At 60.7% G+C, this 25,173-nt stretch overlaps 2 protein-coding genes across 5 annotated transcripts; one reads left to right on the forward strand and one right to left on the reverse strand.

The window, feature by feature from the left end:
• Window positions 1–2,406: 2,406 nt before the first annotated feature.
• TMEM198 (transmembrane protein 198) lies at window positions 2,407–7,621 on the forward strand. Its single transcript, XM_058839898.1, has 5 exons — window positions 2,407–2,531; window positions 4,426–4,676; window positions 4,783–5,358; window positions 5,593–5,783; window positions 6,239–7,621. Exons 2-5 carry the CDS (start codon window positions 4,514–4,516, stop codon window positions 6,383–6,385), a joined length of 1,077 nt encoding a protein of 358 aa, XP_058695881.1. The 5' UTR covers window positions 2,407–2,531; window positions 4,426–4,513; the 3' UTR covers window positions 6,386–7,621.
• A 152-nt stretch (window positions 7,622–7,773) lies between these two features.
• Window positions 7,774–24,223, reverse strand: OBSL1 (obscurin like cytoskeletal adaptor 1). Of its 4 annotated transcripts, none has more exons than XM_058839897.1 (26): window positions 24,104–24,223; window positions 21,807–22,904; window positions 20,791–21,060; window positions 20,324–20,584; window positions 19,678–19,983; window positions 19,314–19,592; window positions 18,942–19,217; window positions 18,542–18,814; window positions 15,812–16,084; window positions 14,820–15,092; window positions 14,255–14,530; window positions 13,827–14,102; window positions 13,462–13,737; window positions 12,916–13,197; window positions 11,927–12,202; window positions 11,519–11,794; window positions 11,167–11,433; window positions 10,746–11,015; window positions 10,397–10,663; window positions 9,882–10,148; window positions 9,396–9,508; window positions 9,096–9,249; window positions 8,834–8,995; window positions 8,577–8,681; window positions 8,182–8,448; window positions 7,774–7,938 (listed from the first exon to the last, which is right to left on the reverse strand). In XM_058839897.1, exons 2-26 carry the CDS (start codon window positions 22,843–22,845, stop codon window positions 7,931–7,933), a joined length of 6,792 nt encoding a protein of 2,263 aa, XP_058695880.1. In that variant the 5' UTR covers window positions 22,846–22,904; window positions 24,104–24,223; the 3' UTR covers window positions 7,774–7,930. The 4 variants fall into 4 exon arrangements, with proteins under 4 accessions (XP_058695880.1, XP_058695878.1, XP_058695877.1 ...); XM_058839895.1 differs by having other exon boundaries at window positions 14,820–15,095; XM_058839894.1 differs by having other exon boundaries at window positions 18,942–19,592.
• Window positions 24,224–25,173: the final 950 nt, after the last annotated feature.

The raw sequence follows: 25,173 nt of genomic DNA on the forward strand, positions 1-25,173 counted from the left end.
TCAGAGGGCTTTAGGGCGCCTTTTCCCGGCTTTTTGCGCCCGCGACACGGGGACCTCCGCTGAGCCGTGTGTCCGCTCCTCGGGACAGCCCAAACCAAGGCGCTGGTGGATTAATGATGGGCTTGAACGGTTCCCCAAACCGCTGCCCGAGGGTCGTCCCCTCGGTGTGGGTGGTGGCTGAGTCCTCGGGAGGAAGAGTGGGGCTGAGTATTTGAGGTCAGAGCAGCACGGTGTGGGCTGCGGGCTGCAGGAGGCAGCTGGGCACGCCGGGTGCCTGGGAAGCACGCGTACCAGGAGAGCTAGCGGTGGCTGCAAGACTTTTGGATGCATAGAATCAAGCCGTCCCGGGCCAGGAGGAGGGCAGGCAGACATCAGGAGATCCCAGCAGCAGGGACCTTTATCATGTGTTTCAAATGGGAGCAAAGGGAGCTCCTCCATCTGGGGTCGGGTCACCATCCCACTCTGAGCTGTTTTGCAGCATAGATCCGACATCGAACCAGCCGCCAGAAAGAGCCCCTGGGACAGACAAAGCTGAAGAAACCGTGTCAGGGCAGAGTTTGCTGCACAAACGGAGCTTCCAGCACAGGAATGATCCAAACCAGAAGCTGCAAGGCAAGAAGCCCTACATGGCCACTCAGTTCCAGGCATTGCTGAATAAGGACAAGAAGGAGGACCTGGCCTTTCCACCCTTTCCCAGCCCATGGCTTCACTTCCACAGCCTTGCAGCTGCTGGGACTCTCAAGTGCCTCTGGATTTACTCAGGGCAGGGAGTCCATTCCACCCTCCCCATGAAACACAGCCTGATTGCCCTGGGGAGCACCAGCAGCCACAGAGCACTGCAGGGCAATGAGGGCACGTGGGGGCCCACTCAGCTCCAGGATCTCTTTCATTTTCTAAAACAAAGCAGCCTGTTTTCATCAGAAAGCGGTTGGCAGCATCCCACCCCCCTGATATACTAGACCATCATCCGAGCCTGGCTGCTTTTCATAGGCCTTTTTACTCTTGAATAGACCAAGACAAGCAATAGGCAAAAGCGGTCACGTGGATGGCAGTTTAATGAAGAACATAAAAACTAGAATCAGAGAGAAAGCAATGGGATGAGGAGATACCAGAAGGAAAAAGGTGCAGAGCTAAGAAAGGAACAGAGATTTTCCATGCACAAAGGTGAAAAAACAGCCATGATGATAAAAAATACCAAAGTATCCTGTTTCTGTACATAGCAAAATGCATTAGAAGTAGATGTATTTCATTTCCTTTATGGGTTGGAATATTTAACTTTAGCCAGCTTATACAAACCCAGATCATTTTATGCAAGTGATGAGAGGTTTCATTCTGAAATAACCCTGTTGATCTGAACTTATACTCAGAGGTGCAGATCAGAGAAAGTAATGAAGTGTGCAGACTCTTAGCTTAGGAAACACACACGGAAGCTGAGGGCAGAGCACACACCTCCCCAGGGCTTGCCTGGCAGTGGCTGAGCCCAGGGCCCCCATGCCTGGCGGCCTTGGAAAATTCTGTAGGGAAGCAGCAGGAAAGCAGCAGTGCCGTTCCTCCAGCAGCCCCTTCTCAGCCCCCTGCCAGCTGCAGCTCCCGCTTTTGTCTCCCTAGTGTTGGCATGGGCTTGGGAAGGGGCTGCCAGGGGGAACAGCAGCTGCTGCCAAGAGTCTTCTGTGTGCCAGGATTTCCCGGGGGTCCCTAGGCACTACAGCCAGGAGGTGACAGCTCCATAGAGCTCTGTCTCTGCGGAGCACCCCACCTGCTTGCCATGCTCCCATCCGCTCATGGGGGACGGGTGGGAAGCTGCTCTAGATGCCCCTGATGTGCATTTTCCCCCTCTTGAATGCAAGCGCTCCAGTCTCCGTGGCCCTGGCACAGCCCCTTGCCAGGGCCACTGTCAGGTCCCACCTGACACAAGCTTATCCTGCAGCTCCTACATCCACACCCCTGCACCTGTACTGCTCTGTCCCTGCACACTGTGCCAAGGGGCTTGTAGCCCTCGCAGCTGCTGCACACTGAGCACATGGCACACATGGCCCAGCCCGGGCTGTGCTGTGCCACACTGCACACACAGCCTTGGGCTGCGTCCCCGGCACACGCCATGGCACGGGACATGGCACCCCGGTGCTGTACACTGTACACTCCAGTGCGCCCCCCAATTCACACCCTACTTTACACACCAAGGTACACTCTGATGCACAGCCGACTGCACCCCCAATTTACACCTCACTTTACACCCCAATTTATACCCCAAAGTGTACCCCAATGCACCCCCACTTTACACCCCAATGTGTACCCCAAGGCACCCCCATTTTACCCCACCTCAGCCCCGCCCCCTGCAGAGGCCCCGCCCCGCCCCCGAGGCCCCGCCCCCGGCGTGCGGTGACGGCGCGGTGACGTCAGCGGAGCTGTCCGCTCAGCACCGCGCGGCGGCCGCGCCGCCACCATGCGCGGGGTCCGCGGCCGGGAGCGCCGGGAGCGCCGGGAGCGCCGGGCGCCGCGGGGCCGCCGCCGCTGCCGCGCCGGGAGCGCAGGTGGGAGCGGGCGGAGCGGCAGAGGGGGGGCAGCACGAGGGGATCCGGCAGGCGGGTGACGCTCCGGACCCCTCGGGGGAAGGGCTGGGGCACCTGACTCCCTATCCTTCCGTCGTCCGGCGGAGCGAGCGCGGAGCCTAGGATGGGCGTGAGGGGGCCCGGCCTAGCGCCCCCGGGACCCCCACCCCGAACAAAGAGAGGGGCGGAGCGGCCCCGCGCCCCGGCGGCCTTTGCGGCCGTCGCTCGGCAACGCCGCGCCCGCCCCGGCGGCCCGGGGCCCGGCAGCCCGGCGGGGGCAGCGGGGCCCGGCCGGGGGCGGCGATGGGGGTGCCGCGGCGGGGCTCTGCCCCGGGCGCTGCCCTCGGCCCCCGCCGCGCTGTGGCCTGCGGGGAGGGGAGGGGGTTCGGGGGGCCCGGGGCGGGCGGCAGCAGGTGGGTAAGTCCCGGCGCCAATGAGCAGGCGCTGGGCTCCCCTAGCAACAGTGCCCGCGCCAATGGGCGCCGCGAGCCGCCCGCGCCGCTGCCCGCAGCCTGCCCGGCGCCTCGGCATCCCATGCCATCCCATGCCTTCCCATGCCATCCCATGCCATCCCCGCACCGGCCTGCCAGCCGTGCCGTGCCGCATCCCCGGTCTCCTGGGCCGGCAGAGCCCTGCTCTCACTCCGCTCACCGTCGCCTATCCCCACCAGGGCCGGAGCGTCGCTCCTGGGCTCTGCGGGTAAAGTCCAATCCTGCTTAGCGTCCCCCCGGGGGCTCGAGCAGGGGCCCAGCGCTTGGCTGCCCGCTCCCTACCCGCCTGCCTCCTCGGGATTAGGCTCTGTGCTCGGCTTCCCCACGGGGATTTGCCCTGACTGGTGTTGCCTTCCCCAGTCAAAGGGAGGAAGGAGGTTGTCGGCAAGGGATGAGATGCCAGTGGAGGCCATCTGGGCAGCAGCAAAGTGCTGGGCAACAGGAAGCCATGACTGCAGCCTTTGCCCTCTTCCCAGCTCCTTCCCAGAGCGCCGTTTTTGTGAGCTGTCCTGAACTGGCCGCATAAACTTGGCACTTGGAAGGAGTGAGGCTGGCCTGGGGACAATTTGTGACAATAAACCCATTCTAAACCAACTGAGCCTATAAAGGGACTAGGGCAGTGAAGGGGTGATGGAACTGGCTCCAGGTGGGAGCAGGCAGACGGATGCTGTAATTAGGTTTAAACTGAAGCTGGATCAGTCTTTGCAGGGGATTATGACCCCTCCGTCTGTGTAGGCGCTGCGGGGGGCCCGGTAGCTGTTTGCTCAGCATCCTGGCACAACCGCAGCATTACGGGTGAGCCCTTGGATAAGGGGCAGTGCCAGCTACAGCTGGTGCCCTTCCAGCCCCATGGATTGGCATGGGAGGGCTGGATCTAGTGTGAAGGCCCAATTTGTTTTTACAAGGACAGTGGGAGCTGGAGCAGAGATGAAAAATAGCCAGAAATATGATTAGAGGATTGGAGAAAATGCCTTGGAGTACAAGCTTAAAGAGCTCAATCTGTTTAGCCTATAAAAATAGAAGACTGAGGGGTGACTTAATTACTGAGCATAATTACTTCACAGTCAGAAAATACCAAGTTGTGGAAGTCTCCTGTTAAACGAGCAGGGAAAGGGTGCTGGAGAGGCATGGGTAGGAAAATTGAAACCACAGACAAATTGTTAAGTGACACAAAGCTGCCGGGAGTACAGGTAGGCTCTCTGGGGACAGCCACACATTGGGCGACAGTCTGCACCGTCACCGATGAGGCTCCCCCATTCCTTCTCTTCCTACCCACGTAGTGGGGGGACAGAGCAGGATTTCTGGTGTCTGGGTGCTGAGTGGTGGTTCATGCTGCTGGGCATGTGCCACCAGTTCCTCCGTTCTCCTTGTCTCTCTCCCACCAGGTGGGGCGGGTGCCGGGACACAGTTCTGCCGGCGACCTATGAGGCAGGAGTGGAGATTTTGATACCTCTCCCAGGAGTCCCCAGAGCCATGACTGCAACTGTGCAGACGCTGCGGTTCAAGCTGCTGCCGCACGAGCCAGGCCAGGAGTGGGGGCACAGCTGCCAGCAGGAAATTGAGCGTCGCTACCAGGTGGTGCCCTCAGTGGTGTGCGCCATGTGCTGCCTTTTTGGCATCATCTACTGCTTCTTCGGTGAGCCAGGCCAGCCTGACTGCTGGTGGGGCAAGTGGGGAAGAGGGCAGAGGGGAGCTGGGAGATTCTGGCCGTCCACTCCCTGACTATGGTGGTCTCTCCACAGGCTACCGCTGCTTCAAGGCGGTCATGTTCTTGACGGGGTTGATGTTTGGCTCTATCATCATCTTCATGCTGTGCTACAAGGAGCGGGTGCTGGACACACAGCTGAGCGTGGAGGCCTCAGTGGGCATTGGGTTGGGCATCGGAGTCTTGTGTGGGCTGGTCACCATGCTGGTGCGCAGCGTTGGCCTCTTCATGGTGGGGCTGCTCCTGGGGCTGCTGCTGGCGGTAGCCACACTGGTGGTGATGGAGCAATTCTACCACCCACCAACAGTGTGGATCCCCATTGCGCTGCTCTTGGGTGTGGGGATGCTCTTTGCTGTCCTCACCCTGCAGTGGCAGCGCTTCTTCACCACGCTCTCCACCGCCGTCTTCGGCAGCGCCATCATGACCGTCACTGTCGACTACTTCATCGAGCTCTTCCTCCTGGTGCAGTACATCTATGAGCGCATCAAGGTGGCCCCTGCTCGCCCCGTGTGCTGGTACAGCTGGGTCATCCTGGGCATCTGGCCGCTCCTCACCACACTGGGTGTCCTGGTCCAGTGGAAGGTCACAGCCGAGGGCTACTCCCATACAGAAGGTTTGTGGGGAGTGGGGCAGATGGGCATGGCACAGGGTGAGTGTAGGAGCTGGGAACCTGGGGACTGGGGTGGATGTTTCCAGCACTTGGTTCACAAGGACAGATACGGGGGTTCAGGACTCTGTGGCTTCACACCACCCAAGGGAGGCCTGGTTGCACAAAGTTGGTGCTGGTTTGACTGCAGGGATCATTTGGATGTGCTCCCCAGTGCTCACAGGGTGCTTTGCTCCACAGTGATCATCAGCCGGCAGCAGCGCCGCGTGCAACTGATGCGAATCAAACAACGGGAAGACCGAAAGGAGAAGAAGAAGAAGCGGAGACCCCACCACCCACCACCCCACCAGCACAAAGCCCACCCCCCCGAGCCTGCTTACCGCCGCAAGCCCAACCCTGTGCGCCGCTTTGATGGGGACGTGCTCTCCCCTGTGAGTCCCGCAGCCAGGGTAGAGATCTTCCCCAGTCTCCACAGCCATTCCTTCTCTGAGTGGGTGGGCTGGGGCATGGAGAGGTGCCCAGGCACCAGCTAACATCAGAGCTGTTTGAGGGATGATACTGGGTGTCCCAGGGTTTGAGCAACTCCAGAAGGGCTAAGCTGGGCCGTTAAGACCATGGAGCACTTCAGCCTTTGCAAGCAAATGAGAACTGGTGGCCAAGAGCTCTGTGGGCATAGTAGAAACAAGCAGTAGGCAAGGTGCAAAATGCCCAGGGGAGGGATAAGCCTGTGCTCCCGGCTGTGGCCAGCCACTGGATGGCCCAAGTTCTGGGGATTCCACTGGGCTGTTTTTGAAGGGGGCCAGAGAGGGGCTGCAGCAGCATTTAGGGTGGGGTGGAGTGGTCCAGGGGCAGGGCCCCCTCATTTTCTGTTCCCCCTCTCTCACAGAGCTACATCCAGAGTTTCCGAGAGCGGCAGACAGGACCGTCACTGAACAGCCTCATCGCCAGCTCCCATGCCGTGGTGGACCTGGACTATGACTGCAGCTCCACCGTGCCCCTCACCACGGGCTCTGGCCCTGCTGTGAGGGTATAAGCCAACCCAGTGACCTCGAGCAACACCAGCACCCCAGCCTGCTCTGACAGAACCCCTGAGACAGGCAGGGCTTTGTCCTTGGCCTCAAGTGGCCACATGTGGCTTGGGGCTGCCGATGGAGACCCTTCTTGGAGACACATTGGACTTGTCTGGGGAAGCCCCAGCTGCCTGTGGGGCCCAAGGGTGCTGGGTAAGCCCTTTGGCAGGGACTCAGCCCAAGGACCAGAACCCATGGACGTGCAGTGCGAGTGGCTCTGCTGGAGTGGTGGGTCCCTGAACCCCCACTGCTGTGCATTACCCTATGGCCCGGGCACGCTCATCCTGCATCTTAACATTTCCCCATATTTGAGTCCCCCCCCCCTTCCCAAGAGCAGCTCCCCATGCCTGCCCCCACCCCACTGCACCCCCAGCAACTCCCCAAGTGCCTGTCCCCTATGTCCCTTCCTCAAAGAGCAGGTTCCATGGCCCTTTTCCCAGCAGGGAATCCCCTGAGCATGTGTGCCCTGTCCCACCCTGTCCCAAGAGCAGCTCCCAGGCAGCACTTCCCAAAACCTGCCTTCTCAGAAGATTCTCCTGCCCTAGCCACCCTCCCTACACCCCAGAGCGGCTCGCCACTCCTTTTTCCAAGCTGGACCGGGGTGGTCCTGGGGCAGAGACTGCCATGGCCAGATGGTTCCCAAGGTGATGCTGGCAATTGGTGCCTGTCCAGCAGGAGCTGCGCTGGCAGGGTGCATCCCCCACAAAATGTTTTGATGGGAGACAGGACACTGGCTCCAGCCTTTGGGCAAAGGCTGGGCTGCCTCAGGGATGCGGGGACCCCTGCAGCATCAGAGACCGTCGCTGTTTTGCTGGCGACTGGATTTTTATAGTGGCCGGGGGACCCTGGGGCAGGGCAGGGCAGGAGCCCCTGCCCAGAGCACTGCTGCAGGCAGAGGCTCACGCCTTGTATATATTTCTCTTGCTGTGATTTGTATTAACTTATTACGGAGTGAGCCAGGATTTCCCCATGGCCAGGCAGGCAGGATGGTGGTGAGACTGGACCGGGGAGCTTTCCCTCTGCTTTGGGAACCCCCCAGCCCAGCCCAGCCCAGCTGGCCCCGCTGCCCCAGGAACTGCATGTTTCTGCCAGGCACCCCCTTCCCGCAGCGTTGTGCTGCCATCCCCCTTTTAAGTCTCTTTTGTAAATGTGCCAAACGCTGCTGAGGCCTCGGCCACACAGTAAAAGAGCCTTTCGGAGTCTGGCGTGCAAAGCCAAGGGCTGGGTGGGGGCAGGGGGCGGGGGTGAGGCAGGGCCCAGAGCGCTGGGCTTCCAGGGGTGCTGGAATGGAGACCGATGCCACTATCATCTATCTTAATGGGACCCCGGCTCACTGGTGTGGAAGAAGCCATGTCAGAAAAAGAGGCCGTTTAATGCAGAGCCCTGAGGCTGGAGCAGGCTGGGGATGGTGTCCGTGTGTCTGTCCATGCCAGGGGGAGCATGACCCCATCTTTTAGCAGTGGCATCCGTCAGTCTGCGTGCAGGCCCTGAGAACCACATCCTGGCTTCTAGCTCCCTGTGGGAACAGTGGGAGTCAGAGTCAGCTGAGGCATTGCCAGAGCAGGTGGGGCACCCAAAAGGTGTATCCCAGACAGGGAGGAACAGACCCCTGGTGCTGTATCCAACCTGCTCCCTCCAGCCCAGCACTCATGATTTTTGCAAGCAGCAGGGGATGGGGACGTGGGTTCTGGTGTCCCTTCACTGCAAGGCACAGCAGCACTGGCAGCCACCAGTGGTGCCCCTTTAGGTGCCCACTCACCCTCCACAAGGAGCCGGGCAGTGGAGCGGTCATCAAAGGCGTCACAGGTGTACGAGTCCTCGTCCTCGGGGCCCACACGGTGAATGATGAGTGTGCGGTAGCAGTCCAGATTGCAGATCTCATACTTGTCACCAGCAAAGATCTCGGTGTCCCCACGGAGCCAGCGCACCCGGCCCCGGGCGTGGGACACGGTGCACTCCAGTGTCGCCTTGTGCCTCGCCAGCACTGTCTTGTCCCGCAGTGGCTTCACAATCCGGATTGGCAGTGCTGGTAGGTGAGGGCAATGCATCAGCATCGTGGGGTGAGTGGGCTTCCATGGGGACATCACAAGCTGACCTGGTACACCCCAGCCCTGGTGCTGGAGCCCAGCCAGACCTCACAGCCCACACTGGTACCTTCCACCTGCAGACTGGCCTCCGAGATGACTGTCCTGGCTGTGAAGCGGATAAGTCCCTTGTCCTCAGGGCGCACACCACAGAACAGCAGGAAATGCCGGGTCCCTGGGGAGGGAGAGGCTGGCTCAAGGTGACAGCAATGTGTACCCATAGTAAGCAAGGCAGGGAGGGGCCCCCCTTTGTCTACACAAATGCGCCTTACTTGAATTTGCCCTTTCCCAGCACCAAACCAGGTGTGGGACCACTTGCACCCTCACCTTCTTGCCGTATCTTCACTGTGCTGGAGACCTTGATTTTCTCCCCATCCCGAAACCACTCGCCCTTCACGTCCCCATGTGACACTTCGCAGGTGAAGACTGCGTTGTCACCTTCCTGCACCTTGACGTCCTGCAGCTCCTGCACAACATGAACCTGGCGCTCTGTGGGTAATGGACAGGGTGCCAGGGCAGCCACGGACAAGGGGAGGAGGCAGCGTAGGGTTTAGGGGTGTGCACACTGCTGGGAGCTGGGAGACCGTACCCTGGACGTGCAGCGTGGCGGAGGCCTGGCAGTCACCCGCATCACAGGTGTAGCTGCCAGTGTCGCTCAGCTCGCAGTGGCTCAGCTGCAGGATGCGGCGCCGTCCCGCTGAGTAGATGCGGCAGTTGGGCCCTGGCCGCAGCTCCTGTCCATCCTGCATGGTAGCAAACAGGCAGCACCCCACTGCTTTGGCCCCTCTGCTCTGTCTGCAGCCCTGGCAGGGAGGGCAGCAGCCAGGGGACAAAGCATGGAGGAGAACACAGCCAGGTGCTGCTGGAGGGGATTAGGGTGAGCCCTCACCTTGAACCATTTCACCTCTGCATTGGGGCGAGACAGCTCACACTCGAAGCTGGCAACCCCCGTCTCTGGGACCCCCAGGTCTCGTGGGACTCTCACCATAGTGACTGGAGGCTCTGAGGAGGCAGGACACAAGACATGAAAGCGTGGTAGGGCAAAGGCATGGATTTGGGGCTGCAGGGAAGAGTAGCTGTGGCTGGGAGATTCCAGCATAGGGTGAGAGTGGCACTACTCATGGGTAAGCACTCATCAGTGTTGTTCCAGCTGGCTCTGGACCCAGACCCTGGATGGGTGTCCCCACTGCTCAGCTTACATCTCCTCCCTGAGGACAGGGGGACACTTGCCAGCACACTGTCACCAATGTCCAGGACAGGGGGACACATGTGCCCAGGGTGGCCCAGCTCAGCCTTGATATCTCCCAGTACAGAGCAGCTGAAGATCAGACAGTGCCAGTGCCACACACCCCCCAGCCTGCCCCAGGGACCATACCCCGCACACGCAGGTGGGCGCTGCAACGCAGAGTGTCAGCAGTGAAGGTGACGGTCCCTGAGTCTTCCAGTGCAAGCCTCTCCAGTGTCAGGCTATGCCCGCAGCCCGTGGCACTGATCCGGCACGTACTGCTGGGCTTCACGCGGATACCATCCCGTGTCCAGACGCCGGTCACACCAGGGTGAGACAGCTCCAGGTGAAATGTGGCTGTCTCCTTCTCAAAGGTCTCCACATCCGCCAGTGGTGTCCGTATTGACACCTTCCGAGCTGTGAGGGACCCATGTCTGTGAGTAGGTGTCTGCTCTACCGCAGAGCCCCTGGCTTCCCAGTCTGTGCTTGCTGGAGTGATCGTCTAAATCCAGTTGTTTGTACCGGACTCCCACTCACCTCTCTGACCACCCCTTCCAGCCAAGTACCAGCTCTGCCCACATGCTCCCATTGCAGCAGTTGGGTGCCCTCCGTGTCCCCATCCCACCCCCGTTGCCTTCCATCCCCATCCCCAACCTGGTACTCACGCTCCACATGGAGCTTGGCCTGCGTGCGGTCGTGCAGGCTCTCGCAGCGGTAGGTGCCGCGGTCAGCAGGGCCGAGGCAGCAGATGGTGAGGGTGCGCCGGCACCCTGACTCCTGCAGCAGGTATTTGCTTCCCGGCTGAAGGAGGATGCCCTGCTTCAGCCACTGCACCTCGGCTGCCTCGTGGCTCACCTCCACCTCCAGGCACACGTCCCCCTGCTCCTCTGCTACCACATCCTGCAGCTTCCGCACAAACAGCACCTGTGCCTCTGCATGGCCCATGTGCTGGATCAGCAGCTGACCCCAGGGCTGTGTCTTGGGCTGAACCCCAGCTTTCTCCTTCCCCCTCACCTTGTACGCTCAGCCGAGCTATGCTCACCAGCCCCTCGGCATTGGCTGTCACAGTGCCTGCATCACCTGTCTGGCACTGCCGGAGGGTCAGGCTGTGGCACAGCCCGCTCCTGGTCACCAGCAGACGCTCACTGGGGACCACGGGCTGGCCATTCAGCTGCCATGTCACAGCCACATCTTCGGGGGACACCAGGCACTTGAAGGTGGCATCCTCCCCCTCCAGCACTGTCAGGCTCTGCAGCTCCATGATGATCTCTACCACCCTGGGGACTACAACCGGTTTGTCAGGGCACAGCATAAGGAACCCCCCGTCATGTAGGGACGCAGAGCATTCCTGCAATACTGGCATCGCTGTGCCAGCATCCCCACCACCCCTCTGGAACAGGAGTCCCCCGAGGTGGTGGGGAAGCCTTGGGCTCACCCTGCACCGTCAGCGTCGCCAGGGTCTGGTCGTCGTTGGACTCGCAGCAGTACTCGCCGGCATCCGCGGGCTCCACGCGGCTCAGCACCAGCGACCGCTCCCGTCCCTCTGCCGTCATCTGCCGGCGGGGGCCGGGCGCCAGCACCCGCCCGTCCTTCCGCCACACCACGTCGCCCCGCGCCTTGCAAAGCTCGCACCACAGCACCACCCGCTCGCCCTGCCGCGCTCGCACGTCCGACAGCCCTCGCAGGAACTTCACCCGCAGCTCTGCGCAGTCAAACCACCCCATATCGGCACCCGCTGCCACCGCAGAGGGATCCCCGGGCACCCCCGCTGCCCCCCTGGCGCCCACCTCGGACATTCACGTCGAACTGCATCTGGTCGTGGGGTGAGAGGCAGGTGTAGGTGCCAGCGTCCTCCATGGCTACGTTGTGGATGATGAGGCTGTGCACGCGGCCATCCCGACGCAGCTCGCAGCGCTCGCCGGCCACTGCCGCCTGCTGCGGGCCCAGCCAGGTGACATCAGATCGCTCCGTGGAGGTGATGGCAGAGAGCACGGCACTGCCGCCCTCCAGCACCAGCAGCTTCTCCTGCTCCTCTCGTTTGTTCACGAACAGCACGGGTGCCTCTGCCGGAGGAGAACCGGGCTCAGCTGTGGCCCTGCCAGTGGCAGGGGAATGGGGGTGCGAAGCATCCCGGCGTGAGGCAGGATGAGACTGCTCCTGCCCGTGGTGTGGGCGAGGGACACCTCCGGGCTCACCTTTCACATGCAGTGTGAAATGCGCCTCATCATCACCGGCGTCGCAGAGGAAGATGCCCCCATCACCCAGCTCCACTTGCTTGATGGTGAGGCTGCGCATGGGACCCTCACTACACACCAGCAGCCGCCCACCGGAGCACAGCGTCTGTCCGTCCTTCTGCCACTGCACTGCCACTGTCTCCTGGGACAGCCGAGCCACCAGTGTCACACTGTCCCCTTCCTGCACCTCCAGCGGGCTCTGCGCCTCCTCCTTGTTGACAATGCACACAGGCCGGGCTGAGGGGCGCAGGGACAAGGCAGGGTTCAGGGATGTCCCCACAGTGTGGGGCAGTGCAGGGATAGCACTGCTGCAAGTGGAGAGGTGATCCCTCAGTGAGTCACCGTGGGGCAGGAGAGCTGTGGGGCTGGCTAGGGGTCATAGTAGGACCAGACAGTGGTCCCAGAGGGGCAGGCATGCAGGCTGGAGGGATCTGGCAGCTCAGGGTTTCACTCAGGGAAGGGACAGCAGCAGAGCCCATCACTCCTGCATCACTCCCTGTACAGGTGGCCCAGCTGCCATGTTGAGAACATTAATTTCATTGTATGTCTCCCCCCCATCCAGAACTCCTTGCTGGGGAGCCAGGGCACCCTCCTGCAGTAGGCCCCCTCCCACCCTGCACAGCCCTCCATCTCCAGCTGATAAGGGTCCAGGCTGAGCTCAGCCTTTGGCAGCCAGAGCAGGAGGAGCGGCGCCTGGGAGCCAGCCAAGGCTAAATTTAAACAGCCCCTGGCTGGGGGAGGCAGCAGGGACATGTCTCGCCACGACCCTGATATGTCTCTTTCTAACCAACAGCTTCTGTAGGGTTAGGGACAGCGCTCCCACCCTTCTCTGCCATGCTGCCACCCTGGCCTCTGCATCAGCAGGGTCACAGAGGCTTCTCTTCCCCTTGTCCAGGTTTGTGGCATGATCCCACTATTTTGGAGGTCCCTGGGGTTCTGAGCTAGCTTACCTGACACCTCCACATTTGTCACCATGCGGTCGCTGGCAGCATCACAGATGTAGCACCCTGTGTCGCTGGGCTGTACCCCATTGACAGTGAGCTGTCGCAGCACCCCACGGGCCTCAACCTGCACCCGTTCACCTGGATGCACCTCCTGGCCATTCCGGAGCCAGCGCACAATGGCATCGGGCCGGGAGAGCTCACAAGCCAGCACCAGGTCTTCCCCGGCCACCAGGCAGCGATGTACCACGGTGCCCGTGCTGCCCATGATGGTCACCGGTGGCTCTGGGACTGGAGAGATGGGCTGTCATCACAAAAGCAGCCTGTGCTGGATATCTCAATGGCCAAACCCTGTCCGGACTCTTCTGGCTGCAGCTGTGGCCAGCACAGGGATTTCCCCAGGGCCAACACACATGCAGCCCACTCCCCATGTGCTCCCCACCAGCCTCCCTGTGCTCACTGCCACCCAGCCCAGCCTCACACCACCCTGGCAGCAGCCACAGACCCACCTCAGTCCTCTCTCCCTGGCCATCCCCACCAGGACCTCCTGCTCACCTTCTACAGTAATGAAGAAGACGATACTGTCATCACCAGTGTCACAGAGATACTCCCCAGCATCCTTGCCCGTGGTGCCCAGGATCACGAGGGACCGGCGCAGCCCGTCCTCCTCCAGCCGCACACGCCCCGTGTCCTGCAGCTTCTCCCCGTCCTTGTACCACTTCACCTCCCCATGGGTGTGTGAGAGGTGCACCTCCAGCACCAGGTCCTCCATGGCCTGGCAACGCCGGTGGGTCAGCAGGACGTCCTTCTCCAGGATCCTGACCAGCGGATCTGCAGCATCCAGCACCAACAGAGCTGAGGTCTCTGGGGTTTGTGCACCCAGTACTCCACATCAGGCTCTTCCCTAGCCTCATGCTCACCCAACACTTGGATGGTGAAAGTCACTGTGTCATTGGCAGTGTCACAGGTGTATTTTCCAGAGTGCTCAGCTTGGGCAGCAGGGATCAGCAGCCAGCGATAGGTACCCTCCTCCTCCAGGACCAAGCTGCCCCCAGCCTCGAGCCTGACACCTTCCTTTGCCCAGCACACGGGTGCATCCGCACGGGACAGCTCACAGCACAGTGTCACCGTCTCCCCCGGGGACACCGTCATGACAGGGACAGGTCTGCAGGGCTGCAGGATCCTCACCGGAGGCTCTGCAGGTATGGCATGTCTGTGATACAAAGCAGCACAGGGACAACACAGCCCTGGCACTCCTCTGCTGCCAGACCCAGGTGAGCACCTGTGCTGGGTGGCTCAGTAGATGGGCATCCACTGGTGGCCAGAACACATCAGCACCTCCACTGACCTGAAACCTTGACGTCAAAGGAGACGGCCTCATCCTTGGTCTCGCAGATGTACTCGCCTGCATGCTCTGCACTGCTCTTGGGGATGAAGAGACAGCGCCAGGCCCCCTCCACCAGCAGCAGCAGGTTATCAGTCTCATCCACCTCCAACCCATCCTTGAACCAGTGCACCGGAGCATCTGGCACAGAGAGCTCGCACCGCAGTTCCACACACCCTGGTGCCTGAACCAGCAGCTCCAGTGAGCGCTGTGGAGGCTGCAGGATCCTCACTGGTGGCTCTGTGGGATGTGAAGGAAAGGTGTGAGACCTGCTCACTGCTCTGCTCCTGGCTCTGCGGTGTCTATTTACTGTTGTCTGTGTCCCTGTCCCCATGGGGCTGTATGGAAGCTACATCCTCTCACCCCAGTGCAGAGGTCAGAGCTACTCAGGGGCAGGGGCAGCAGGTGCAGAGATGCAACTGCACACCCTCCTCCACAATGCTGAGGGCAGGGAGCAGAGCCGGGGACCCCAGAGCACAGAGCTGGTGCAGTGCTGCCCTTTCCAGGATGTCCCTGCTGTGCCACCAACCTGCCACCAAGATGGAGTAGGAGACAGATGCATCTCTGGCATTGCAGATGAACTCCCCTGTGTCCTGCATCCGGGCACAGGGCAGCACCAGCCGGTACTGCAGCCCTTCCTGCTCCAGCACCAGGGTCTCATCCACCTCCACTTCTTCACCGTCCTTGTACCAGTGCACTGGGGACACTGGGTGGGACAGCTGGCACCACAGCTCCACACGCTGTCCGACCACGTAGGAATGCAGGGCCTCCTTGTTGGAACTGACAATCCTCACTGGCACCTCTGCTGGGGACATGGCAGGGCACAGGCATGGTGCTGGCTGAGTCCCATGTGAGGACAGGAATCCCCTGGGCATCTCACTGCTCATGGTCACCCTGAAGCTGGCAGCATCGTCCCCGGCATGGCACATGTACACCCCGAGTTAGACAGTGCGGCTGCAGCAATGCACAGCCTCTGTGAGCATCCCTCTGAGCAGGTGGCCAGGACCATGGCCTTGCTGTCTTTCAGCCAGTGGACAGGGGCATCTGGAGGGGGCACCTGGCCCTTCAACACCAAGGGCAGCTCTGCTAGCACCTCCCAGAGCTGCTGTGCCTCTTGCACTGGGGTGAGGCAGACTTTCAGGGCTGAGAGGACCAAGACCTTGTGTCACTTGGCCTCCCATGCTACCTGCCCTGCGGGCAGTGGCCATGGATATCCCAGCCCTGCGGTGTTTGTTGGTAGCTGCAAGCTGAGGCAACAGCAGGTCTGGGGTGTGAGGTGGCATCACCCAGAGGCAGGCAGCTGTTTGTGCTCTGGGGTGTAGGGGGGCAGTGTGTCACAGGGCTCTGGCAAGAGACAGAACCAGCTCGTATGCTCCTGCCCACACCCCCTCCCAACCCAGGGGCATGGGCAAGGAACTGCTCACAAGGAGGTGAGAGGCAGCTGAGGTGCTGAAGCCACAGTGTGAGCAAGGAGCTGGGGCAGAGGGAGAAGGGGGAGAGGGATGTGTCTGTTGCACCCACCTGCCACAGTGACTGTGTAGAAGACAGAGTCCCCACCAGCGTCGCAGACAAATTCCCCCGTGTCCTGTGGCTGAGCGCAGGGCAGCACCAGCCGGCACTGCAGCCCCTCCTGCTCCAGCACCAGGCTCTCACCTGCCTCCACCTCCTCCCCATCCTTGTACCAGTGCACCGGGGCTGCTGGGCGGGACAGCTGGCAGCACAGCTCCACACGCTGTCCAGCCACATAGGTGTGGGAGGCCCCCTCGTTGGAGCTGACAATCCTCACCGGCTCCTCTGTCATGGAGAGACATGGGGCTCAGCCAGGACATAAAGACCAGAGCCAGTGACAGTGGCAGTCACAGCCCTGTGTGGAGTGATGGCTTCACCTCTTGTTAGTTTTAAGGCTGGAAGGCATCACATCATCCACATGCCACATGGCACAAGCTTCTGGACCATCGTGCCTGGGTCTCCCTCTTCTCCCCACGTTACAATCAGGAGGACCACTAGGCTATGAACTGGCTATACACTGCTGCCATGCCCTTGCCCCCATGGCACCTGCCCTGCTTTCCTCTATGGTGGAGCTGAAGGTTGTGGAGGGAGGATGCATACTGCCAAGCCCAGCACTGATAACCACTGTCTGTGGTGCCAGCACCAGCCCTTGCAGCTGCTCTTCCAGGGGGTGCCCTCCCCTCTGCCTATGTCTCCATTTCAGAGGCCACCAGATGCCAGCCAGGGTGCTTCTGTCATGGCTCAGCCTTGTCATTTGCTTATACTATGGCACAGGCATGTGGTTTGCTTGCAGCCAGCAGCCCCATCCCTCCAGCTCACCAGGACCCAATTCCAGATTGCAGTCATCACTAAAATCACCATTATTTGCTACATAAAATGTGTGCCATTGCTCACATCGCCCCTTTAAATTGAATCAGAGCTCTAAAGACAGAGGGTCTCCCAGTACAAATTTTAGGTGACCAGCCCTCCTCTCTCCTAGGAGAAGTTCAGGATGCCACCCACAGCCAACACACACTGCCTGCCTGGCCATGCACATTGCAGCCAGCCGTAGCTGGCCTGGACTCTGCCCTGGGCGCTCATCAGGCCCATGGCTCCTTGCGGGTACAAGGCACAGCCAGCTCTGGGGCACAGAGGTGGAGAACAGCAACCTGCCCCTCTGACAGCCTGCAGCTGCTCCATGATGTGCAGCCGGGTGGAAGCTTCCCAGACAGCTCCCAGCTGTGATGCCCAGGCCCAGCAGCACACCGCAGTGTGCGGGAACGGTGCGGCGCCAGTTTGCAGCGATTAACCTGCCGCACGCTGAGCCTGCATCCGCCCAGCTCCCTGATCAAACGACTGGCCGCTGCCTCTCTCCCTGGACCTGCTAAAAGCAATCACATTGCTGAAGTGCAGCTAGAGATGTTGAGCAGCACCGAAGTGAGGGGATAATGTTCCAGCCCTCAGTGGGCAGCATCGCTCTGGCCTCAGCCTCTCACTAGTTCTGAGGGAGCTCCAGTGCTCAACAGCTGACGGAAATCCCAGCGGTGCGTGGGGATGGCCGAACTTGAGGCAGGCAGGCTCCCTGCCACAACAGCCCTATGGGGGATAGCTGAGATGCCTTAGGGAAACCCAAGCGTGCCACAGCAGTGCTTGACTGCAGCGGCCAGCCTGGCACTTGTGCCAGAGACGTGTCAGCCTGAGCCTCTAGGCACCCACCCCCAGCCCTGCCGGTGACATTGATGTCCAAATCCAGATTGAACCAAGACAGCCTCCCTAAGACCCTTCTGTCAAAGTGATGCAAAGCTGCTCAGCCAAAAGGCTGAGCTTCAGCAGATGGTGCTGCCTCTCCCACCCTAGGGAAGCAGAGCTCTCCATGCCCCACACTCCCACACAGCACACTGCCTCTGCCCAATGCCCATGCTGCTTGTCCTTCCCACTGGCAATTTTTTATCTCACTAAAACCCTTCCCTTCCTCATCCTCCTGGCAGTCACCACTCCACTGACTCTTCAACATCTCTTATCACTCATCCTATCTTCACTCCTACATCTTTGGCCATTAACTTTGGCCCTTTGCCATGTGTTAACACCACAGTGAGGCATTACCACTGAATTCACACCACATTTCAACTGGGCTTTAGCTCTGCCCCTGGTTGCCTCCCTGTGGCTGTGGGATGTGGATTTTGGGGCCAACAAGGGGAAGCCTTTCCCTTGCTTTCAGTTTTCATTATCCTCTGCCAGCCAGCAACGCCAGCAGTCGCTCCACAGCTGGGGCAGCCTCCACAGGGTGCTGAGCCCTCCTCCCACCCAAACACCCCAGCAAACACCACCCAGCCATCGGTCTCCAGGCAACTGCTAATTTTCAGGTCAGCAATCAATGCTGTCCTTCAGAGCAATGACCAACCATGAGTCACCCTATGCAGGTGTCAGGCCCATTATTTTTAGGACCTTGGAGGAGGGCTTGGTTACTAGCCATGGCAGAGGTCTGGCAAACACCCTGGCGTGCAGGTGCTGGGTGCTCTCATGTGCTCTAGTGTTTTGGGCAGGCAGAGTGAGCTGTTCCCTCTGGCAGCTGGTCTGAGTGCCACAAGGACCACAACTATACAACTAACCAAACTGCTCCTGAGCACTTGGCAAGAGCATGTCTGACAAGTATCCCATCACAGCAAGTGACAGCAATACTGACAGCAGCTCACGCGTTGTGGCATCCTGCACAGGCAAAGAAAACCCCATGAGACCGTACCAGCCCTCCTGCATCACACTCACCCACCACAGTGATGGTGTAGAAGGCAGAGTCCCCACCAGCATCACAGACGAACTCCCCTGTGTCCTGTGTCTGAGCGCAAGGCAGCACCAGCTTGCACCGTGGCCCCTCCTGCTCAAGCACCAGGTTCTCGCCCACCTCCACCTCCTCTCCATCCTTGTACCAGCGCACTGGGACTGCTGGGCGGGACAGCTGGCACCACAATTCCACACGCTGCCTGGCCATGTAGGTGTGGGGGGCTTCCTCGTTGGAGCTGATGATCCTCACCGGCACCTCTGCCAGGGATAATGCGGGCCTCAGCATGACTGACTGCAGCTTTCAGCTGCATATGGGGGCAAGAAGCAGAGCAAGAGCACTATCAGGATGTAGGGGTCAGGCTCCCACATGCAGTCAGCAGCTCACCGGTCACAGTCACCACAAAGTCCACGGCATCATCCCCAGCGTCACAGGTGTACACACCGGTGTCTGAGGGACACGCTGAGCGGACGAGCAGCCTCCGCACGCAGCCCTCTGTCTGCACGGCGATAACGTCATCCAGGGGCACGGCCTTGCCATCCTTCAGCCAGCAGACAGGGGCATCTGGGGCGGACACCTGGCATTCCAGCAGCACAGGCAACCCTGCTGGCACTTTGCGGAGCCGTTCGGCCTCAGCCACTGGGGCAATGTGGACCTGTGGGGCTGAAAGACATTGAGGAGGCGTGAGAAGCATCCTCCAGCATGACAGCCCCTGCTGCTGAGATCCTGGTAGGACCACGGGGTGAGTGCCCTGATCACCTTGCACATGCAGGATAGCTGAGTCCCTCACACCACCGGACACGAAGGTGACCTGGGCCCCAGTGTCAGCCAGTCGTGCTCCCCGGATCAGCAGCGAGTGCTCCATCCCACGGCGCTGTACGCTGCACCGGCCACCTGCATCTTCCTCCTCTCCCAGCCTGGTGCCGTTGAGGAACCAGGATCCGTGTACCACGGCTGACAGCTCCAGGGAGAACCGTGCATCCTCACCGTCCCTCACCCACATGTCCTGCAGACTCCTCTCCAGACGAGCTGCTGGGGCTGGAACACAATGGGACTGACCCCCAGTGTCACTGACTACCAGCACACTGTGGCACAACATGCCAGTTTTTGCCTGTCTCCTCACCAAGATGCACAGCTCCGGGGAACTCCACAGGGCTGCTCGTGCCATGCTTGTTGGCGGCAGAGATGCGGAAGCAATAGTCGGCCTCTCGAGGCACGCTGTCGCCCAGCACCCGCACGCAGCTGGGCAGGTCAGTGGCAAGGCACTGCACCCACTCCCCTCCCGCTGCCTCCCGACGCTCCAGCAGGTAGTGGCTGGCGGGGCGGAGGTGGGAGTCAGGCGCAGGACACCAAGTCAGCAGCGCCGTGTTGCTCTCCACCACACTCATCTCAGCTGCCACCGGTGCACTCGGAGGGTCGTGCTTCACACCTGCAAGTCACAGCCCAGGTTGCCTGCTTGGGGATGGCAGCGAGGCTCTAGGTGGGGTGGCAGAAGGGCTGAGTGGAGATACATAGCCTGTTTCTTTGGGGATCCTCTCTCTGAGGGAGAGGATGGTCTTGCTCCCATATAGCATGCTGCCAGCTACAGGGGCTTCTGAGTGCCTATGAGGCTGGGATCCTGGAGCCCTACTCAAACACCCCTTCCCAGAAAACACATTGCAGCATCACACCCTCAGCATATTGGGAACCTATTCCATCTCCCCTTCTGTATCACCCCCCATGAACAGGCAGGAGAGAGGACATAGGACCCCTTCAAACCTGGAACTTACACTTGACCCGGAGCTGGGAGGATGTCTGCGACTCCCCAACAGTGAAGGAGATGATGCCTGCATCCTGGCGAGTGACATGCACCAGCACCAGGAGGTGTGTCCTGCTGAAGCTCTTTAGCACGGTACGGGGTGACTCGCACAGCTGTAGCCCATCCCGGCTCCAGAAGCTCCCCTCTACCACATCCCGTGTCTCCACACAGAAAACTGCATTCTCCCCCTCCATCACATCCAGCTTCCGTGGCAGCCGCTTCACAATCACCCCTATGGGAAGAGATATATGAGGGCCAGGGAGGGATGCTGGGAAACAGGATGGGCTCTTTAAGGTGGGAGAGGAGAAAAGGAGGAGGTTGAGAAGGGGCAGCAGCAGGCACCAGGCAAGTGGAGGGAAGGCAAACATAGGGGGCAGTGGGGACCCTGGCAAGGAGAATAAAAAGGCAAAGCTGTGCTACCAGAGACCTGACCCCCACCTCGGACAGAGACCTCAGCGATGCTGCGCCCTTTGTCCTTCATTTGGCAGAGGTAGATGCCATCGTCATCGGTGCGGGCATCGCGGATGGTCAGGCGCCGCACCACCCCTCGCTCCTCCATCACATACTTGTGACTGGGCTGCAGCTCCCTGTCTTCCAGGTACCAGGAGGTGGGGATGGTCTCCAGGGGCACCTGGCACTCCAGCACTGCATCCTCCCGCTCTGCTACCTCCACGTCTGCCAGCTGCACCTGGAACCGCAGCCGGTGCTCTGCCACAGGGAGAGACAGGAGCTTAGGAAGTGTGGAGTACAGCACCCACCATTAGCCCTTCTCTCAAGGTGTTCCCAGCTCACAAACCCTTGGCCCTCTCCATTGGCTTGATTGAGATATACACTGCCTTGACCAGCACATTCCCCAGAGCAGCAGGAACCAGGGCACAGCCTGGGGAGACACAGGGATGCCCCCAGTATTTCAGCAGGGAGTTTTGGGGGATGCAGGAGCATGGAAAGCAGCATGCTGCAGCAGGCATCTCAGTGGAGGGGAGCAGTGGGATGTAGGCAGGGGCTGCACCAGTTACTGGGTAACCCCAGCCACGGGCTGGCCCCAGCTGGCTGGGTGGCTTGGGGGGAATTGGGCTGCTGCCAGTGCAGACTGTTGGAGCCATGCCCTGCAGGGCTGCCTGCCAAAATCACTCAGCACTTTCAGGGGAATTTGTCACCAAGGCACTGTCCCCCTTCCCTGTTTGTGGCTGGACACCCGCAGCCATCCCAAGAAGCCACCCCTCTGTTTGCAAGGGGAGAGAGACATGGAACAGGACACAGCTCCTGGAGGAGCTCAGCATCCCCTGCTTCCAGCCCACAGCTCTGTCCTGAGGAGTCTGTGGTGACCTTGGCTGCACAGGGCAGGAAGGAGCCCAGAGATGCTGGGCTCCCACACAGACACACCCCTGCCAGACAAGATTCCCTCAGCCACCCAGAGCCCAGCCACCTCTGACACTCCTGGGACATGTTCCTACCTTTCACCTGGAGCTGCACTGCGCTGAGGGTCTGGCCAGCGGTGTTGGAAGCAGTGCACATGTACAACCCCTGGTCCTGGGGTTTGCAGTACAGCACCTTAAGGATGAAGTAGCCCTCCCGGTCCTCATAGATGAGATGCCTGCGGCCAGGGGTGAGAGGCTCACCATCTTTCTGCCAGATAATCTCTGGTTTGGGCTTGCCAGTAACGAAACAGCGAAACTTGGCGTGCTTCCCTGCACTCACGGCAAATGCCTTGGCCCCTGGCACCCTGGCTGGCACTACGCCATTGGGCACCCAGGTCTCCGGTCCCATGCGCCGTGCCGCTGCGTGCCGCCGCCACCGCTGCTGCTCCACCAGCACCTCGGCACCATCAGCAGGGGAGCCATTGGGGAGCCTGTGCAGCGGTGCCTGCGCTTCCACCAGGAGCACGGCAGCAGCCAGGGCCTCCTGGGAGCCACTGCGTGCCCGGCATACGTACACTCCCCCATCCTGGGGCCGTGCACTGAACAACTTGAGGAAGTGCCAGTCCTCTGGTTTCTGCCCTACTGCAAAGTGGCTGCTCTCAAAGAGGTCAGAGAGCTTGTGCCCGTCCTTCTCCCACTCCAGCACCGGGCAGGGCTGCCCAGACACCCTGCAGGTGAACATCACGTCCTCCCCACGGCACACCCGTATGGACGAGGGGGCAATGAGGAAGGCAGGTGCAACACTGCCTGAGCATCCTTCCTCTTCTCTGGGCTCTGCTGGCTCTACACTGAGCGTGGTGGCAGCGTAAGTCTCGCCAACGCTATTCTTGGCCCTGCAGACATAGAGTCCACTGTCCTTGGGGGTGGCACAGGACACCAGCAGGCTGTACAGGTCCCCTTTGGACTCCATATGGAAACGGCCTGAGGGTTCGATGGTATTCTTGTCCTTTTCCCAGAGGATGCTTGGCTGGGGATCACCCATGATCTGGCAGCTCAGGACCACATTGGTGCCACTTTGGACCGTGAAGGCACGTGGATAGGCCAGGAACCTGGGGGCTCCCCCAAACCCCTCCATCACCAGCTCCCCAGGGTCACGGCAGGCAGCTGGCTGGAGCAGCAGTAGGGACCATCAGCCTGGGGGGATGTACAGACAGACTCGAGTTGGGGCCCAAGCTTCATCAGAGACAGACCAGTGTGGAACCCCCAACCAGGAGGAGCCCACACCTGGAGCAAAATCCCCAGCATGGACCCCCTGCTTCAGGAGCATCACCCTCATTCGGGGCAACACAGCCCCACTGTTTTTGCCCCTGTGTCACCCAAATCAGCCGTTTCCCAGCCCGAGGCAATAGGAGAAAAGGTGGCTCTTTGCACCCCGGGTGGCAGAGACACTTGCCACCTATCCCAGGGCTGCAGAGGGGACTCCAGTTCCAGAGGTGGGGGACCCCTGTCTAGACAGGGAGCATGGGCAGCTGCTTGCTGGGGGCTGGGGGAGAGCGGAGGCAAAAGGGCCCCAGCCCGCCCCTTCCCCACCCGCCGGGCATTCACATTCCTGCAGTATCGGGTGGTGGCAGAGCCGCATTCCTGCAGCATCTGGGCTGGCTCAGCGGGCAGGTGCTGACACGGGGCTGTCACGGGCCCGAGGCCCCGGCTGGACCCGGACTGGGATTTCCTCCCAGACTTGGGCGGGCAGGGGACCCCTGTGCCCGGCAGCAGCCCCCCAGGGCCGTGCCCTGGGGCAAAGCGGGGCTCTGGGAAAGGTGTCCCCCTTCCAGACAGTAGTCCCACAAGCAGGATCCAGCCCTTGTGCACTCAAAACCATCAGCCCTAGAGGCAAAATGAAAGCTGGGGAGGTGGGTCCTGCTTTTGGAGGGCACTGGCTCCATCCCCACCTTTGTGGGTAACCGTGCCCACCATCAGGAGCAGGAGCAGGGCAGGGTGCTCTGTGCCTTCCCCCAGTGAGTGCACCCCAACCTCTGCCTGCACCATGGCTGGGACAGGGGCAGGGTCGTTTCTGCCTTGCTCAGGCAGGGGGAGAGGAAATAAAAATAATTGAATGAGCCAGAGGGTAGGAGAGGGCTGGTCCCCAAGGAGAAACAGGGACTGCGGCCAGCTTCTCCTTCCAGAGACCTACCCCCGGGACAGTGCACCCCTTCAGAGCCATCTCCCCATCCACACACACCCCTAACCCGTGGGCCACCCCACAGCAGCTCCTTTGGACACAAATGGATGGGTCTGACGGCTCGGCCGCACCATTGCACCCTTCAAACACTCCCTTCCCCAGTCAACCTGCCCCAGGCAGCCCCCCAGCCTAGTCCCCTGGCCCACTCATGTACCTTGCTCTGCCACCTCTCCCCTGTGTTTCTCAGTGCCGGCACCCAGCTCCTGCTGCTTCCCCCAGCTCCCCTCCTGGGTGTCAGTGCGCAAGGACCAAATGTTACAAATGCCTGCAGCTGCTGTCCCCAAAAATACCCTCTGATGACACGCGGGGTTGATAAGAGTGAGCCTGCTCCATTCAGCGCCTCACTGAGGCTGGGCTGGCCTACCTATGTATAGCAGCCCAGCAGGAGCCACCCCAGAGAGCTGGGGTGCTGCAGGCCCAGCCGTGCCTCTGCACTGGCTCAGCCAGCAGCAAAGAGACGTGTCCTGTGGAGAGCATGGGCATGGGGTGCCCGGGGCAGGGTGCCCGGTGAGCGGTACACTGAGCTGGACACCAGACTGCAGTGAGACAGGCTGTGTCACACAGGACACGCTGCATGAGAGGGATGTACTGCACTGGATGCTGCATGAGATGCCAGGCTGTACTGGATGGGACTGCAGGACATTGGGCTGCCAGAGGCACAGAGGGGATGCACAGGCTGCCCACCATCTGCAGGGCAGGCATGGATAATGGATAGGGAACGCCTGGCACTGTCCCCTCAGGCAGTGGTGAGAGGAAGGGCACTGGGTCTCCTTATAGCTTATGCCTCTCCTGCAACTCTCACCCTGTGAGCAGGCCATGGCTAGACAGCCTGAACAGCACCCTAGGATCCTTCCCCTGGGCCTGCTGCAGGGTCTCCAGCTGTCTCATCAGTTTTTCTCCCCCTGAGGCACGGCCAGCCTTCCCCAGTCCCAGGTAGAGCAGGGACCTTTTACTATCCTTCCTGCTTCATGTCCCCAGGACCTTGCCAATCACCAGACTGTCATGGAGGTTCCACAACCACCCTCCCCTCAGCTTGCCCTTTCCAAGACCCCCATCCTCACATTTTGGCTGCCCTGGGGACTGCCACCTGCAAAGTGTCTCCTCCATGCCAGAGCCTTACAGGGCTCTGATCCTCACCAGGTCCTTGCCCAGATTTCCCCGCTGTGCACAACTGCTGTCACTTCCCACTAGCTCCCCAGAAGCCCTAGACCTTCAACTCCTCCA

Source organism: Poecile atricapillus, chromosome 5 (genome assembly GCF_030490865.1).
Source record: "Poecile atricapillus isolate bPoeAtr1 chromosome 5, bPoeAtr1.hap1, whole genome shotgun sequence".
Classification (NCBI taxonomy): domain Eukaryota; kingdom Metazoa; phylum Chordata; class Aves; order Passeriformes; family Paridae; genus Poecile; species Poecile atricapillus.

Bases quoted from the DNA above. Each gene is read 5' to 3' on its own strand.
- TMEM198 (XM_058839898.1), top strand. From the start codon at position 4,514: ATGACTGCAACTGTGCAGACGCTGCGGTTCAAGCTGCTGCCGCACGAG. The intron at 4,677-4,782 runs GTGAGCCAGGCC...GTCTCTCCACAG, and splicing joins CATCATCTACTGCTTCTTCG to GCTACCGCTGCTTCAAGGCG. The intron at 5,359-5,592 runs GTTTGTGGGGAG...TTTGCTCCACAG, and splicing joins GGGCTACTCCCATACAGAAG to TGATCATCAGCCGGCAGCAG.
- OBSL1 (XM_058839893.1), bottom strand. From the start codon at position 22,845: ATGGAGGGGTTTGGGGGAGCCCCCAGGTTCCTGGCCTATCCACGTGCC. The intron at 14,103-14,254 runs GTCAGTGGAGGT...CCATACCTGCAG, and splicing joins CTTTGACGTCAAGGTTTCAG to AGCCTCCGGTGAGGATCCTG. The intron at 12,203-12,915 runs GTAAGCTAGCTC...TGCGCCCCTCAG, and splicing joins GACAAATGTGGAGGTGTCAG to CCCGGCCTGTGTGCATTGTC.